General features: G+C 39.3%; 1 protein-coding gene across 10 annotated transcripts in view; it reads left to right on the top strand.

The window, feature by feature from the left end:
* The window catches only part of TJP1 (tight junction protein 1), a 273,793-nt gene that overhangs the window by 235,599 nt on the left and 22,180 nt on the right, over positions 1-16,014 (top strand). For all 10 annotated transcript variants that reach the window (XM_032175878.1, XM_032175875.1, XM_032175877.2 and 7 more), the window contains 8 exons: positions 1,626-1,776; positions 4,648-4,756; positions 5,722-5,941; positions 6,220-6,404; positions 6,507-6,602; positions 9,797-9,879; positions 10,834-11,044; positions 11,346-11,446. In XM_032175878.1, the coding sequence (XP_032031769.1) occupies positions 1,626-1,776; positions 4,648-4,756; positions 5,722-5,941; positions 6,220-6,404; positions 6,507-6,602; positions 9,797-9,879; positions 10,834-11,044; positions 11,346-11,446 (1,156 nt within the window). The remainder of the gene's footprint in view (positions 1-1,625; positions 1,777-4,647; positions 4,757-5,721; positions 5,942-6,219; positions 6,405-6,506; positions 6,603-9,796; positions 9,880-10,833; positions 11,045-11,345; positions 11,447-16,014) is intronic.

Here is a 16,014-nt window from a genome sequence, read left to right as displayed (position 1 = left end):
GTTTTAAAGAGACAGGGCCTCACTCTGTCACCCAGGCTAGAGTATAATGGTGTGATCATTGCTCACCATAACCTCAAACTCCTAGGCTCGAGGAATCCTCCCACCTCAGCCTTCGGAGTAGCTAGGACTACAGGCAATGAGCCACAAAACCCAGCTAATTTTTTTTTTTTTTTTTTAGTAGAGACAGGGTCTTGCTGTGTTGATCAGGGCTGGTAACAAACTCCTAGGCTCAAGCAGTCCTCCTGCCTCAGTCTTCCAACGTGCTGGGATTATAGGCTTGAGCTGTCACACCCAACTGAGACCTGGAGTCTTAAGGACTTTGAGGAAATATTTAAAGAGCTTTCAGTACAGTGGGTTTAGGGGAGGAATCTATGAGAATGCTTTTGACCTGGCTAGGATACCACTACAACCAAGGGGCTTGGACCATTTGTAATAAAGCTGGTAAATAGTTTCATGGGGGATCAAGGATGCCACCAGCCAGTGAGAGACGTCATCTGATTCTCAGGCTCTTACTTTTATGACTAGCTGATGTTAGTTCCAGGTCAGGTAACCCAATCAGAAATGAATAAATAGTAAGTTCTGAAAGTTAAGGCGATCTCTTTAGTTGACTTAAAGAGACTAGAAATCTCTCCTTCCTCAACACATTGCATTCATTTATTTGACTTGTTTTTTTTGTTGTTGTTGTTATCTGTTAGTTTCTAATAATTTGGTTAGTATTACCTAATAAAGAGTATAGGGATTTTTTTCTACACTTCCTGTCAGAATAGGTAAAATAGTGTATTTTCTTGGCTAGGAATGTGAGAGTACTTATGAATCCCTAGAAGGGAAATATAGTGGGTAATTTTTAATTACAGTCTGTTTCTATCCAATCAATTCTTATAAGGCATCCTTTAGTATTTGTTTTAAGGAGTGTCACAAGGTTTCAACACTACACTGATGTAGAGGTGGGTGTGTATGCATTTTTTTTTTTTTTTCTCCATTCAGAGCACTAGAAAGGGACAGTTTGGATGTGGGGCTAATCTAGAAAGGCTGAATGACTATATGATTTGTATTGTAAAACTCAGAGGGGCAGCAGAGTAAGTGAACTACTCTGTGAACTACTGAAAGACTCCACCAACTGCAGAGTTTTTTTTTAAATCACTATCTATTACATGTAGAAATCACAATGCTTGGAGCCTTACTTTGAGTCCATCGTGTCAGGAAAATTAGCCAATTTATACTTCAGTTTCTACCTTTATTTAAAAAAATTTGACTTTTCATTTATTTAATAGAAATGTTGTGTGAATTGGGGTGGAAAAAATGGAAGATGTTTTTAGCCATTGGGAATGTACCATGACTCTTTGAGAGTTGAGAAAACATTGTTTTACAAAGTAATTTTATCAATTAGTTATGTAAAATAGTACTTGCATATTAAATTTGAATATTCCTAAACTGTTAATCAGAAAATAGTGTTATTAAGTCTGGTTTGAATTCTAACACTAAATTTTATTTAGTAAATTAGTGGTATGAGAGGAGTTTTAGAAATGATGGTTCTTTATTTAATTCTGAATATAGTTTTCACTGTAGTGTTTGCTATAACGTTTTAAGCTCTTCTTAACTGTTTCAAATGAAATCTGTTTTAACAGGCCCAGCATGAAATTGGTAAAATTCAGAAAAGGAGATAGTGTGGGTTTGCGGCTGGCTGGTGGAAATGATGTTGGAATATTTGTAGCTGGCGTTCTAGAAGATAGCCCTGCAGCCAAGGAAGGCTTAGAGGAAGGTGATCAAATTCTCAGGGTATGTCAGTATTGCAATTTATGTGGGTTAAAAGGTATTTGGATCACCAGAAAAAGCTTACTACTGTAATTAGATTGTAATCTGTAAGCAGTCTCCATTGAGCCAATTAAACTTTCAAAGTCAAAATCCATCAGGTCTACCTTATGCTGGACTTCTCACTTCCCATTCTTGTATCTTGCTCTTGTTTACTGCTATATTATATGTTAGTAAAGAATGTGACATTTCATTTCTACTACTCGTGTTCACGGAAATAAAAGAAAATAAGTCTTATATCCTGATGATAATATCTGCCAGGTAGTCTTTGGAAGTTCAAGTAAACATTCGGACTGGCAAGACTCTGCCATGGGCCACAACTTGTCAGCAAGCAACATCAAGTGTTCCTCTCCCATATGAGTCATCTTGAAGCAGTCCACACAACCTCTGGGACCTTCTTAACCCCAGATGATGGCTCAGGCACAGGGAGATGGAATTCACATCAAAGGCAAATGTGTAAGCTGCCTGGCTTTGAAACTTCATACTCCACAAGAGACAGGATCAGTTACACAAATCAGGAAAGCCCAGGTTAAATGCAGAGTATCAATAGAGTCTATAGAGTCCTCCCTTCCTTCCCCGTAAATGGTTTCACCTAGTGACATAGTACCATCTTAATCTGTCTCCTATTTCTTTTTAAAATATCCAAACCTCCATTTGATTTGCTAGATTAAACTGTGTCCCATTTTAATCAGAAGGTATCTGTCCGTTGTGAGCTCCTGCATTTATTCTGCCTTTCTACCACAAAGTCTTTGCCATGGCCTCTCTATTCTGGTGTCTTTCTGTACTGAGCCTGCCTCTTGCCAGTGTCCTGGATTCAGCCTCCTGTCTGCTCCAGAATCTTGTAGCTTTGTTCACTTTCTTCTCTTCTCTCTCCCCTGGTTCTTCATCTATCTTCCACTGTCTTATTTGTGTTGTTTTGCTGTTGAACTTGTTGAAGGATGTGGTTGAGGCCCTTGCCTGTTTTCTTTTCAGTCATTGTGGTCATACAGTTTTGCAGCCTGGCTTCCACCTTTACCACACTGAAGCTCAGTTTTCAGTAAGCCATCGCTGAGTTAATGTCATCCTCAAGCCTCATTTTCCTTTATTTTTTAGCAGCATTTTGACTGACTTAATCTTTTTTGAAGTACTTTCTTCCTTAGATTCCATAATACTGCCATTCTGGTACTCTTAATTTTTTTATTCTTTTCCTGCTTTCTTTACTGATACTTCTAAAACTTGGAGAATGTTGGTAACTCTCTGCTTCTCTTGCTACACTGCCTCTTTCTTGGGTTTGGTTGCTCAAGTGAGCAGCTCGTAATCAAAATCTTTTCACTCAGCAATTTCCTGACCCCTGTCATTTTCTCGTTGAACCCTCCTCCTTTTCCCTTGAAACTTAGCATGTCAAAAAGTCAAGGCATCATCGTGACTTCAGACCTGTTTCCATCTGATCTAATATGGTGATTCTTTCTGATGATGTTTACATTGTTGTCAATCAAGTTATGTCAAAAACATTTAAATACAACATGTATAATAATGTTCACTATACCAAGGAAAGTAAAGGGGCCTATTTTCTTATCCATCTCTTAATCCTGTTTTGAAGTAATCAGGACATACATTTTTTAAATGTTTCTCTTTTTTTTTCTTGAGGCAGCGCCTCACTGTCACCCAGGCTGGAATGCAGTGGTGTGATCACGGCTCACTGCAGCCTTAAATACCTGGGCTCAAACGATCTTCCCCTCAGCCTCCTGAGTAGCTGGGACCACAGGCATTCACCACCACACCTGGCAAATTTTTTTTGTATTTTTTGTAGAGACAGGGTTCCACCATGTGGCCCAGACTGGGCTCAAACTCCTGGGTTCAAGCAGTCCACCTACTTTGGCCTCCCAGAGTGCTGGGATTACAGACATGAGTCACTGCACCTGGCTAAAAAATGTTTCTTAATAGTTCACTTTTGTTTTGTATCATAAAAGTAAGTGGTACGTGTCAGGTTTTTTTTGTTTCTAGGTTTTTTTTTTTTTTTTTTTTTCTTTTTTAATCTGGAAAATTTCCAAAAGATGGAAAGAAGAAAACCTGCCTGTAATCCTGCACACAGTCACTGGTGACATTTTAATAAGTTCATTTTGGCATTTACAAGTTTCTAATAGAAGTAAATATTAACTTGGCAAACACTGAGTCTGCATTACACAGATGCTCTTACAGGGTTGCCACAGTGCAGATTGTCTTTTTAATCCCATTTTCTTTTTATTTTTTTTCTCAGCAACTTGTAAAATGTTATCTTTTTTCATCTAAATTGGTTAAATTTTACACAGATGATCTTTAATGTCAGGACACACTGAATACTATTTAAATAAATTTATACCTTTAACTCACTTTGTTTCTTTTTTAAAAAATTAGAGTGTATTCTTTTCTCCAAAGTAAAATGAATTTTTTCGTCTTAAAGATGTGATATTTTTGGCTGGGTGTGGTGACTCATGCCTGTAATCCCAGCACTTTAGGAGGCCAAAGCGGGCGGATCACCTGAGGTCAGGAGTTTGAGACCAGCCTGCCCAACATGGTGAAACCCCATCTCTACTAAAAATATAAAAAAATTAGCTGGGCGTGGTGGTGGGCACCTGTAATCCCAGCTACTCGGGAGGCTGAGGCAGGAGAATCACTTGAACCTGGGAGGTGGAGGTTGCAGTGAGCCGAGATCGTGCCATTGCACTCCAGCCTGGGCAACAGAGCAAGACTCTGTCTCAAACAAAAAAAAAAAGATGTGATATTTTCAAATTAGGTAGACTGAGAGTATCTGTGTCCTGTGTATGTTATTTTCATATTCTTAAACAGCCAAGAATGATTTATGAAATCTTATTTTAATAGGTAAACAATGTAGATTTTACAAATATCATAAGAGAAGAAGCCGTCCTTTTCCTGCTTGACCTCCCCAAAGGAGAAGAAGTGACCATATTGGCTCAGAAGAAGAAGGATGGTGAGATGCTGTCAGAAAATGGAGGAGATAAACCTCTAGAGTTTGAGGACTTACAAAGGGATTTATTCCATTTTTAAAAAATAAGTCACTCAAAGTTGAGTGATGAATGAATTTGTTAATCTCAAAGAAAGTTATGTATTCTAAGTCATTTAGGAGCACAGATTTTCAGATGATTCTAATTAGCAGAGCATGCGAATAGGACTAACCTTTTAGTATTCTAATTTAAATAAAATGCCATCCAACCCTTTACAAGTAACAGAAAGTATTTATTAGCCATCAGAACCATACAAAAGTATATATGAGCAGCTTTCAAATTTTGTACTGATGTTTCTAAGCAATACACTCAGATGTTTATTAGCATTAATTCAAGAGAAAACCTCATTTTTTCTGTGATAAAGTAGATATGATTTTCACTTAGAGCCAGGTTTCTCAGCCTTGGCACTGTTGACATTTTGGACCAAATAATGCGGTTTTAGGGGCTGTCCTGTGTATTGTGGATGTTTAGGAGCGTTCCTAGCCTCTGCTCACTAGATGAGATGCCACTAGCACACACCCCCTACCCTTTCAGTACACAGATGGGACAGTCAAAACTGCATATTGGCAAATGTGCAATGTTAGATGGCGAGGGATAAAGTTACCTTTATTTGAGAACTGCTGATTTAGATATGGAAATGTCTATAATGTTTGCAGATAAGTTAGGTGATGTAATAGAAAACAAGCGTGTGGCTTTTGACAAGTTACTTGATGTATTTTCTGCATCAGTTTCCTCATCTGCAAAATGGAAGTACTAAGAGTTCCAATTCTTATAGTGATGAATACATGAAATAAAATGATACAGTACCTGGCACATAGTAAGAATTTGTTGGATATTATTATTGATATTATCATAGCATCTTTACATAATATATTGTCTTTCAGATTATCCCACTAAATATTGATAATGTGTTTGTTTTTATTCCTTTTAGTTTATCGTCGCATTGTAGAATCAGATGTAGGAGATTCTTTCTATATTAGAACCCATTTTGAATATGAAAAGGAATCTCCCTATGGACTTAGTTTTAACAAAGGAGAGGTGTTCCGTGTTGTGGATACCTTGTACAATGGAAAACTGGGCTCTTGGCTTGCTATTCGAATTGGCAAAAATCATAAGGAGGTAGAACGAGGCATCATCCCTAATAAGAACAGGTATGAGTGCTTGGATGCTTCTCATAGAGTCAGTCAAGTAAATGATGATAGATCGTTTCAATCCCACTGGGAAATTTTGGTAACGTAAAGAATTCTTTTTCATTGTATTCACCGTATCTATAACTGACTTAGCTTTACAAACTCCTCTTTATTATAACCATTAAGATTTAAACTGCATGTGAACTTCCATCCAGTATTGTACATTTAATTTCATTGTGAGTCTTTTTCCATTTTGCATTTTAAATGCCCTTATTTTAATCTTCTCCTTTCTTGTGTAGAGCTGAGCAGCTAGCCAGTGTACAGTATACACTTCCAAAAACAGCAGGCGGAGACCGTGCTGACTTCTGGAGATTCCGAGGTCTTCGCAGCTCCAAGAGAAATCTTCGAAAAAGCAGAGAGGATTTGTCCGCTCAGCCTGTTCAAACAAAGTTTCCAGCTTATGAAAGAGTGGTTCTTCGAGAAGGTAGTTTATTTTCTACAGACTAACCTAATACCCTTTAACGTCAATATGTTTAAGAAAGAAAAGGTATAAAATATGCTGTTTTTCATGTGAATTTCTCTCCAGCTGGATTTCTGAGGCCTGTAACCATTTTTGGACCAATAGCTGATGTTGCCAGAGAAAAGCTGGCCAGAGAAGAACCAGATATTTATCAAATTGCAAGTAAGTAGCCTCAAGGCTAACTTAAATGAGGTTGTGAGTTACATCTCTAAAGTTGAGTGAGTTCTGATTCACTCATTCAATAAAAATAAGACTTTTTGTCAGTGAAAAATTAGCAGTTTATCCCATTCTTTTAATTTGGTGAGAAAACCCGAGTGACCATGTCCTTGTTCCACCAATTCTTTTAATGAGAAAAATCACCACTTAGGAAACTCTTGGCTTCATATGGAAATTGCATAACATACGATGTCATTGAATCCTCCCAGTCATGCTCTGAGGTAAGGAGTATAATATCCATGTTACAGTTGAGCAGCCTGAGACTTGGATGGTCATTGTGTGGATCCTTACCAGTTTCTTCAGTCTAAACTTCCTGGTGGCCCTCAGTGAACAAGTGACAAGACTCGGCTTTGACCACAACCCTTTCTTGCTCCATTCCAGCTCTTTTAGTCATTAAACTGACAAATACACAAACAGTTAAAAAGGGTAATAAAACATTGCTAATGTTATCAGCTGTTATTATTGCAGACATTTATAATAAGATAGTAAGTGTAAGTATTGAGGCTGCAGTGCTTTGTATGCCAAATACGTTTTGCTTACAGATCCTTGTGTTATTTACTTTCTTTACTTTTTTGGAGACAGAGTCTCACTCTTGCCCAGGCAGGAGTGCAGTGGTTAGATCATTGCTCACTGTAATCCCAAACTCATGGGTTCAAGCAGTCCATACACCTCAGCCTTCCAAGCAGCTAGGACTACAGGCATGTGCAACACGCCTGGCTAGTTTATTATTATTATTATTGTAGAAACGGGGTCTCACTATGTTGTCCAGGCTGAACCTGAGCTCCTGGGCTCAAGTGATCTCTGGCCTTGGCCTCCCCAAGTGCTGGGATTAAAGATGTGAGCCACTGCACCAAGTTTTGTTTTATTTTTGAACTGTTTTTGTAATTCTAAAAGTGCCATTCTCTGTTTGGAAAAGTTGGAAAGTTAATTTTTACACATATCACCACCACCCTAAATTTTATTCCATTGTATTTTCTTCCACTCTTTTAAGCATTTTTTTTAAAGTTTTATTTATACTGTTTAGAAAAGTTTATATCCTATTTTCCTTTTTCATAGGTAATGGCATATTTTCATTTTATCCTGCAATTTTTGGTTCAATTAGGCTTTTTTTATATCATTTGTTTCGAATTTATATTACTATTACAAAAGATACAGAAATCTGTCCGTGTTTTGTTTGCTTGTTTATGCCCTGCTTTGTTTCCCAAAGGATTTAAATCCTTAAGAATATAGCTGTTCCCATAATTATGATGAAGCATCTGCTTTCCAGAGAGTTATGTTGGGGATTTTGTTCCCACTGGCACTATATGACCCTCAATAACTTTTTTTTTTTTTTTTTTTTTTTGAGACAGAGTCTCGCTCTGTCGCCCAGGCTGGAGTGCAGTGGTGCGATCTCAGATCCAAGCTCCACCTCCTGGGTTCACGCCATTCTCTTGCCTCAGCCTCCTGCGTAGCTGGACTACAGGTGCCCGCCACCACGCCCAGCTAATTTTTTTGTATTTTTTTTGTATTTTTTTTTTAGTAGAGACGGGGTTTCATCGTGTTAACCAGGATGGTCTCGATCTCCTGACCTCGTGATCTACCTGCCTTGGCCTCCCAAAGTGCTGGGATTACAGGTGTGAGCCACCGCACCCAGCCGACCCTCAGTAACATCTTTAAACTGCATAGTGTTAAAAGAATCAGAACATCATCTATTTTTTAATATATTGCTTTTTATTTGATTGCCATTGAAGTTGAATAAGGATATTTATTTTCTGAACATCAGAAGATTTGCAGACAAATGATTTGAGTAAAATCTGAGCAAGTTAGAAATGTTTATTTCTGTCTTCTTAGTTTTTTCAGAAGAAGTTTGTTTTGTTTTGTTTTGTTTGAGACAAGGTCTTACTGTGTTGCCCAGGTTGGAGTGCACTGACGCGATCTCAGCTCATTGCAACCTCCGCCTCCCGGGTTCAAGCGATTCTCCTGTCTCAGCCTCCCCTAGTGGCTGGGATTACAGGCACCTGCCACCACACCTGGCTAAGTTATCTGTAGATGACATTGCACCTGAAGAAGCTGGTGGTAACCCTTACCCATAACCAAATTTAGGATTTTTAGATTTGGGAAAAGCAAGTATGATGACTTACAAAGCTCTGCCTTAAAGGATAATACATTGGTTTAGTCAGGTTTACTCCACAACAAGGAATTCAGGTAGCTTAGTTGTATATCTTCTTTGAGTCTAATGACAGTGTTTTGAGTTGAGGAGTTAGTAGCATTTTTTTTCCAGCCAAAATTCCCAGTTGATCTTTCTTCTTAATTCTCTAGTGTTCACTAGATTTGAAATTCTGCCCTGCTTGCCCATGGTGCTTTGTCTTATGGTAGTTTCATTCTCCAAAATCATTTATCTTGACCCTCAGTGTGACTTGTCTTTCCAGATCTCTGCCTTTGTCTGATCTCTGAAACACCAAAGCTCTTCCTTTCCTTTCAAACTTTCCTTGTGACCAGAGTCACAAACGTTGCTGTGCTCTGAGATGGTTGGAAACCAGCCCAAGCTGCATTTGGCACATTATACACCAGTGAAGACAGGTTGCCAGGATGAAGCCATAGGCTGTCTCACAGTTACAGATGAACAGCTTCCTGCCCTCAGGTTCCCCTTCTACTGATGTAACTAAGGTCTCTAACCCAGAACTCCCTAGGCAGTCTGCCATAGCACCATTACTGGTGGTTGGTGGACATGCCAAGGTATTGACCTCTTTAGCCAGTAGTGGCTGGTTAGAGCTTGGCAAAGGAGTAGCCTCCTGAGTTTATCTCAGTGTGCCATACAAAAAATACTTTCTCCGGATGTTACAGTGTGAAAAAGGGTGGGAAGTAGTGCCATGTTGAGCCGTATTAGAGCCCTAGGCAAAAGAAAAAAATGTGCATTCCTATATATTTTTTCTTCTTTAATGGCTAATTTTTTCCCAGAATATTGAAGTAGTTGGAAAAATAGTGAAAAAAAAAAGGGAAGTATGCATGTTAAAACTCACTTTACTTACTGCATGCATAAGACAGTTTCCACAAACAAAGTACTATCCAGCCTGGCATATCAGTGGTGGCCAGTAGTTGAGAAACTCTGATCTAACCAATGAAAATTTGATGTCTTATTTTTGTCCTGACGTAATGAATAGAGAGTGAACCACGAGATGCTGGAACTGACCAACGTAGCTCTGGCATTATTCGCCTGCATACAATAAAGCAAATCATAGATCAAGTAAGTTATTAAAACTTGACCTATTTCATTATGTTATTGTGGTTTTGAGTGGGATGGGATTTGGTTAATTTGAAAGTAGAAGGTAGTTTTTCTGAGACTATTACTGACATACTATAAGAAAATTAAGCCCTTACTAAAAAGCATTATAATAATTACTTTCAAGAGAATAGTTACTGTAGGCATCAGAAGATGATTTTTCATTACCACAAAACAAGTGTATGATGTTTAGATGTAATTAACAGACTGCTTATATATTACATCAGTACAATTCAAATTGTAGTTTGATATTTACATTCATAAGGAATGTCAGGAACATTAAATTCTTAAACTTATTTTTATTCTAACTGTACATGGATAATACTGTCAAATGGCGGTGTTAGGGCTAAGTCTTAAAAGTGAGCTTCATAGAAAGGTTTTTAGAAGTTTGGCTAGAAATGGAATTGAATTAACTTACAATTAGTTTTTTAATATGTGCTCCTGAGACATTAGAATACAATTAAAGATCTGTTACCACTAAAATATAGTACAGATTTTTGACTTTTTCTGAATGTGATGGGGTTTTTTTTTGTTTTTTTTTTTTTGGTTTGTATTTGTTTTTGTTTTTGAGGTAGGGTCTTGCTCTGTCGCCCAGGCTGGACTGCAGTGGCATGATCTCGGCTCACTGTAGCCTCTGCCTCTCAGGTTCAAGCGATTCTTGTGCCTCAGCCTCCCAATTAGCTGGGATTACAGGTGTGCACCACCATGCCTGGCTAGTTTTTGTATTTTTAGTAGACAGAGGTTCTCCATACTGGCCAGGCTGGTCTGGAACTCCTGGCCTCAAGTGATTCACCCACCTCGACCTCCCAAAGTGCTAGGATTATAGGCGTAGGCGTGAGCCACTGCACCCAGCTGAATTTGATAATTCTAATTAATGATGTCTTGTGTGTTTGTATATATTTTTCTTTCTGTTTCTAGGACAAACATGCTTTATTAGATGTAACACCAAATGCAGTTGATCGTCTTAACTATGCCCAGTGGTATCCAATTGTTGTATTTCTTAACCCTGATTCTAAGCAAGGAGTAAAAACAATGAGAATGAGATTATGTCCAGAATCTCGGAAAAGTGCCAGGAAGTTATATGAGCGATCTCATAAACTTCGTAAAAATAATCACCATCTTTTTACAAGTGAGTATCTTAATAAAGGCCTTCTTTCAGCTTACAATGTCTAGGCAACATTAAGTAGGCCAAAATGTTACGGTGTTCAAATACTAAAGCTTACATGATCTTTTCTTGGAAAGCTTCCTGTTGTGTTAACAGCTGCTGTTTGGTTAAAAGAAAATATACAGTAGCAAAATAGAAATTTCAAATGTTTGCATCCTCAGATACCATCTTTCAGTAATGACGATTTAGCTGTAAGCAGCGTTGAATTAATTCTGACTTTTGGCAGTGCTCTAACCATAAAACTACATCGTTAATTTATTTTCAGCTACAATTAACTTAAATTCAATGAATGATGGTTGGTATGGTGCACTGAAAGAAGCAATTCAACAACAGCAAAACCAGCTGGTGTGGGTTTCTGAGGGAAAGGTAAGACATTTCCTATTACTTTTTTGACTTGTTCAATAAATTATGTAACTAATCAGAGATGCTTTTGAGATACCAGTGCTTTCTAATTAGATCAACATATTGGAGAAATTTGGGGAAAGTTAGCTTTTAGGTTTTTATAATTTGTGTGTAGGGGTTATGAAAGCTGTTTCTGATGGTAAGAGAATTCTTAAATTTTCTCACCTGTTGAATTACCACTACAGTAGGACTGTCTCCTAAAGAATCTCAAATTATAATGAAGAGCAGGTTGAGTTCTGATGCTGCCCCTTTCTGGCTATGAATGATGACTTTGAGCCTGGCTTCAGTTTCCTCCTCTGAAAATGAGGGGATTTGGATGGCCTAGATGCTCAGTCTCCCAAAGTGCTGTCCTCAGCATACACAATTCAGGACTTGCTCTAAGAGAGAAGGCACTATGAAGGCAAGCAGCGGGTGGGAAATAAACCCTAGACCCCTTGGGAGTATCCTGGTACCCACTGGCATTTAAAGGCTCTAAGACATCTTAAAAGTTAAAAAGCCTACTTCATGCATTTCCTCACATTTATTTTTCACTCAACACCTGTTAACATTGTCAAAACATACTGGGAGATATTGAACAAAGCAATAGATCCTTCCTGGCTTTGAATTTTGGTTTAAAATAACTACTTTCTGTTGTCAGTCTTTCTGGTTTTATAGCAATCTTTCATGGGAAGGTCTGTTTATTTTGTCTGGAGAGTTAATCATTTCCTGAGAATACACCATTGAGGGAAGCTTTCTTTTTTTTTTTAATGTCATTTACCTTTTTCAGATCAGTGCAATAAGTTTTGGTTATTAGGGAAGATTGAGAGTATCTCTGGTTTTTATTTTGTTCTTTGTACTTCCTTGTTGGTTTGGTTTTTGTTGTGTTTTGCCCCTGCATGGTCCCTACCTTCCTCTGCCTGGCTGTGGCTACAGATGCTTTGAGAGTGCATGCTGCATGCTTAGGACCCCCCATGTCCCCTACCCAGACATACACAGCCTCTGCAAGGAGAGCTGTTAACACTGAGAGGCAGTGTCTATTGTTCTCACCTATAGTAATGTGTCAGAACTATGGTTTTTCTCATTATGAACCAGTCTGGGGGATAGACCATGCATATGAGAGCCCAAGACCACTCTGAATAACATGTCAGCTGGAACTTGATAGGAAAGTGAAGGTGGAAACAAACCACACCACTTTACAGGAACACATTATTACTAATTTCTACTTTTGCAGCACTTGAAAGGATTGTAATCTTCTTCATACTAATCTTCTATAGCATCACAATTCTGTTAACATCCTTTGTCAGGTCCAATGTTAATAGCTTGCACTAGTGAATTCTTAAAATGAAATTAGTCTATAAATGTTTTCCCAAAATGCACAAAGTATACATGTGTACTATCTGAGAGGCTTTTTTAAAATCCACAAATCTTAATTTTCTATAATTTCTTTTAGTGATATTCTTGTGTGCTTTCTTTGCTTGGTTTTAAAATAAAGGTCCAACTTTCTAGCTTTTTATGTGAGGAGAAATCGGTTATTTATCATCAGGCTACATTGATGCATTTTGTAAGCCAGAAAAGGTTGTTACAACTTAAAGCTTATCTTCCTGTCCTCTTCTCTTCAAGTATATTTCATAGAATAGATTCTTAAACTAAAACTGCTTCATTTCACATTGACTTTCCTGAACCAACTACTTTGACCTAATTGCTAGAAAGAGTTCCTTTTTACAAGATCTGACACAGTCTTACATATTCCCTGCTAAACCAGGAAAAGTCATCTCGAGGCGTAACATATTTTCTAGTTGAAAGCAACCCATCGTTCTTGCTTACATCTGCATTTCAAACCAGGTGAAAAAACTAAGTGGATTGATTAGTTCTAAGTTATTCTTGCCCGGACTTTCAATATTTCCTTGACTGGCTAATGGATTATAGTATTCAGAATCCTGGCAAGTTAAAGGTTAGAGTAGATAGCAAGAAGACTTTCCTTCTGCAACAGCTGTTACTGAGTTGAGAAGCCACTGAGACTTGTTCAGAGGGATTGTGCTCTAACAGGATAGATCCCTGGATTCCCACTCTCCCCAGCCCAGCCTGGCAGATGCTCTCTTGAAAACTGGAGCATGGGGAGAGCTGACACACCCTAGTCTTTCTTATCAGGAAGGCAGTGCCCAAGGTCAGAGTCTTAACGAGCCAAGCATGGGGACTGTGTGGAAAGTTCCATTCAGGCAGCTTGACTCCCAAGACCATGTTTCTGGCACAGCAGACCTGCAGAGCCACACCAAACCTGCTAGTTAATAGCAGTGCATCTTCCTGGAGGACAAAAGTTTTATGTTTGTCCTTCAGTCCATACTGAAGTGGAAGAAATACTTTCTGATTTCTGGATTCCAGATCCTTCAGCTCTCATGACTAACTGAGCGTGGTGTCTAGGCAGGGTCTTCAGGGAGTGTTCTTTTTAATCCAGGTACTAGTATCACATTAGTGTCCAGTGATAACCTGTTGATTGCAACTCTGTAGCTTCCTTTCCCTCAAATACTTCTCACTTTCTTTCTGATCTACTCAGAAGATAATCAGCATAAACTATTAGAAACTGAGTTCTTAATTACTTACAAAAGAAAAGCATTACTGTATTTCTCCCTCTCCATCCATTGGATACTGCTTCTATGAAAAATAATAAAGAATTTCTTCTTAACGTAGCAGCCACCATATAGGTGATGATTTTCCGTTGTGTTTCGTAACAGCTTTAAGGGCCAAATGTTTAACAGGTTGTTTTAGTCTGCTCTTGAACTGCTGTAAAGAATTACCTGAGACTGGGTAACTTATAAAGAAAAGAGATTTAATTGGCTCAGAATTCTGTGGGCTGTACAGGCTCCTATTTCTGGGGAGGCCTCAGGAAACTTAAGACAGTGAAGGGGAAACAAGCATGTCTTACATGGTTGGAGCAGGAGGAAGAGAGAGAAGGGGGGGTGCTACACACTTTTAAACAGACAGATCTTGGGAGAACTCTTATCACAAGATAGCACTAGGGGGATGGTGCTAAACCATTAGAAACCACCCTCATGATCCAATCACCTCCTACCAGGCCCCAGTCCAACACTGGGGATTATAATTCAACATGAGATTTGGGTGGGGACACAAATCCAAACCATATCATTCTGTCCCTGGTCCCTCCCAAATTTCATGTCCTTCTCACATTGCAAAATATGATGGTGCATTCCCAACAGTGCCCCAAAGTCTTAACTCATTTCAGCATTAACTCAGAAGTTCAAAGTCTCATCTGAGATAAGGCTAGTCTCTTCTGTCTAGGAGCCTGTAAAATCAAAAACAAGTTAGGTACTTCCAAGATACAAAGGGGACATAAACATTGAGTAAATAACTCCCTTTTCAAAACAGAGAAACCTGCCAAAACAAAGGAGCTCCAATCCCCGTGAAATTCCAAAAGTAAGTAGATTAGTCATTAAATCTTAAAGCTCCAAAATAATCTCCTTTGTCTCCACAGCTCACACCCAGGCTACAATGATGCAAGGAGTGGGCTACCAAGGCCTTGGGCAGCTCTGCCCCTGTAGCCACGCAGGGCACAGCCCCTGCAGCTCCTTTCATGGACTGGCATTCAGTGCCTGTGGCTTTTCCAGGGGCATGGTGCATGCTGTTGGTGGACCTACCTTTCTAGGGTCTGGAGGACAACGGGCCTCTTCTCACAGCTCCACGAGGCAGTGCCCCAGTGGGGACTCCCTGGGGGGGGCTCCAACCCCACATTTCCCCTCCACACTGCCCTAGAGGTTCTCCATGAGAGCTCCACTCCTGCAGCAGACTTCTGCCTGGACATCCAGGCATTTCCATACATCCTCTGAAATCTAGGCAGAGGCTCCCAAGCCTCAACTGTCTCCCTCTGTGCACCCACAGACTTAGCACCATGTGGAAGCTGCCAAGGCTTAGGTCTTGCACCCTCCGAAGCAACATCCTGAGCTGTAACTTGGCCCATTTTAGCCATGTCTGGAGCTAGAACAGCAATGATGCAGGGCACCATGTCCTGAGGCTGCACAGAGCAGCAGGGCCGGGCCTGGCTCACTCATGAAACCGTTTTTCCCTCCTAGGCCTCCAGGCTTGTGATGGGAGGGGCTGCCGCAAAGGTCTCCAAAATGCCCTGGAGACATTTTCCCCCATTGTTTTGGCTATTAACATTCTGTCCCTCGTTACTTAGCAAATTTCTCTAGCCAGCTTGAATTCCTCCCCAGAAAATGGGTTTTTATTTTTCATCACATGGCCAGGCTGCAGATTTTCCAAACTTTTATGCTCTGCTTCGCTTTTAAATATAAGTTCCAGTTTCAGATAATCTCTTTGTGCACATATGAACTCATGCTGTTAGAAGCAGCCAGGTCACATCTTGAATGCTTTGCTGTTCAGAAATTTCTTCCACCAGATACCCTAAATCATCTCTCTCAAGTTCAAAGTTCCACAGATCACTAGAGCAGGGGCACAATGCCACCAGTCTCTTTGCTAAAGCATAGCAAGAATGAATGACCTTTACTCCAGTTCCCAATAAGTTCTTCATCTCTGTTTGAGAC

The sequence above is a fragment of the Hylobates moloch genome, unplaced genomic scaffold (genome assembly GCF_009828535.3).
Source record: "Hylobates moloch isolate HMO894 unplaced genomic scaffold, HMol_V3 SCAFFOLD_14, whole genome shotgun sequence".
NCBI lineage: Eukaryota > Metazoa > Chordata > Mammalia > Primates > Hylobatidae > Hylobates > Hylobates moloch.
Note: the sequence above shows the minus strand (reverse complement) of the source record. Positions and strands in the feature narration are given on the sequence as shown.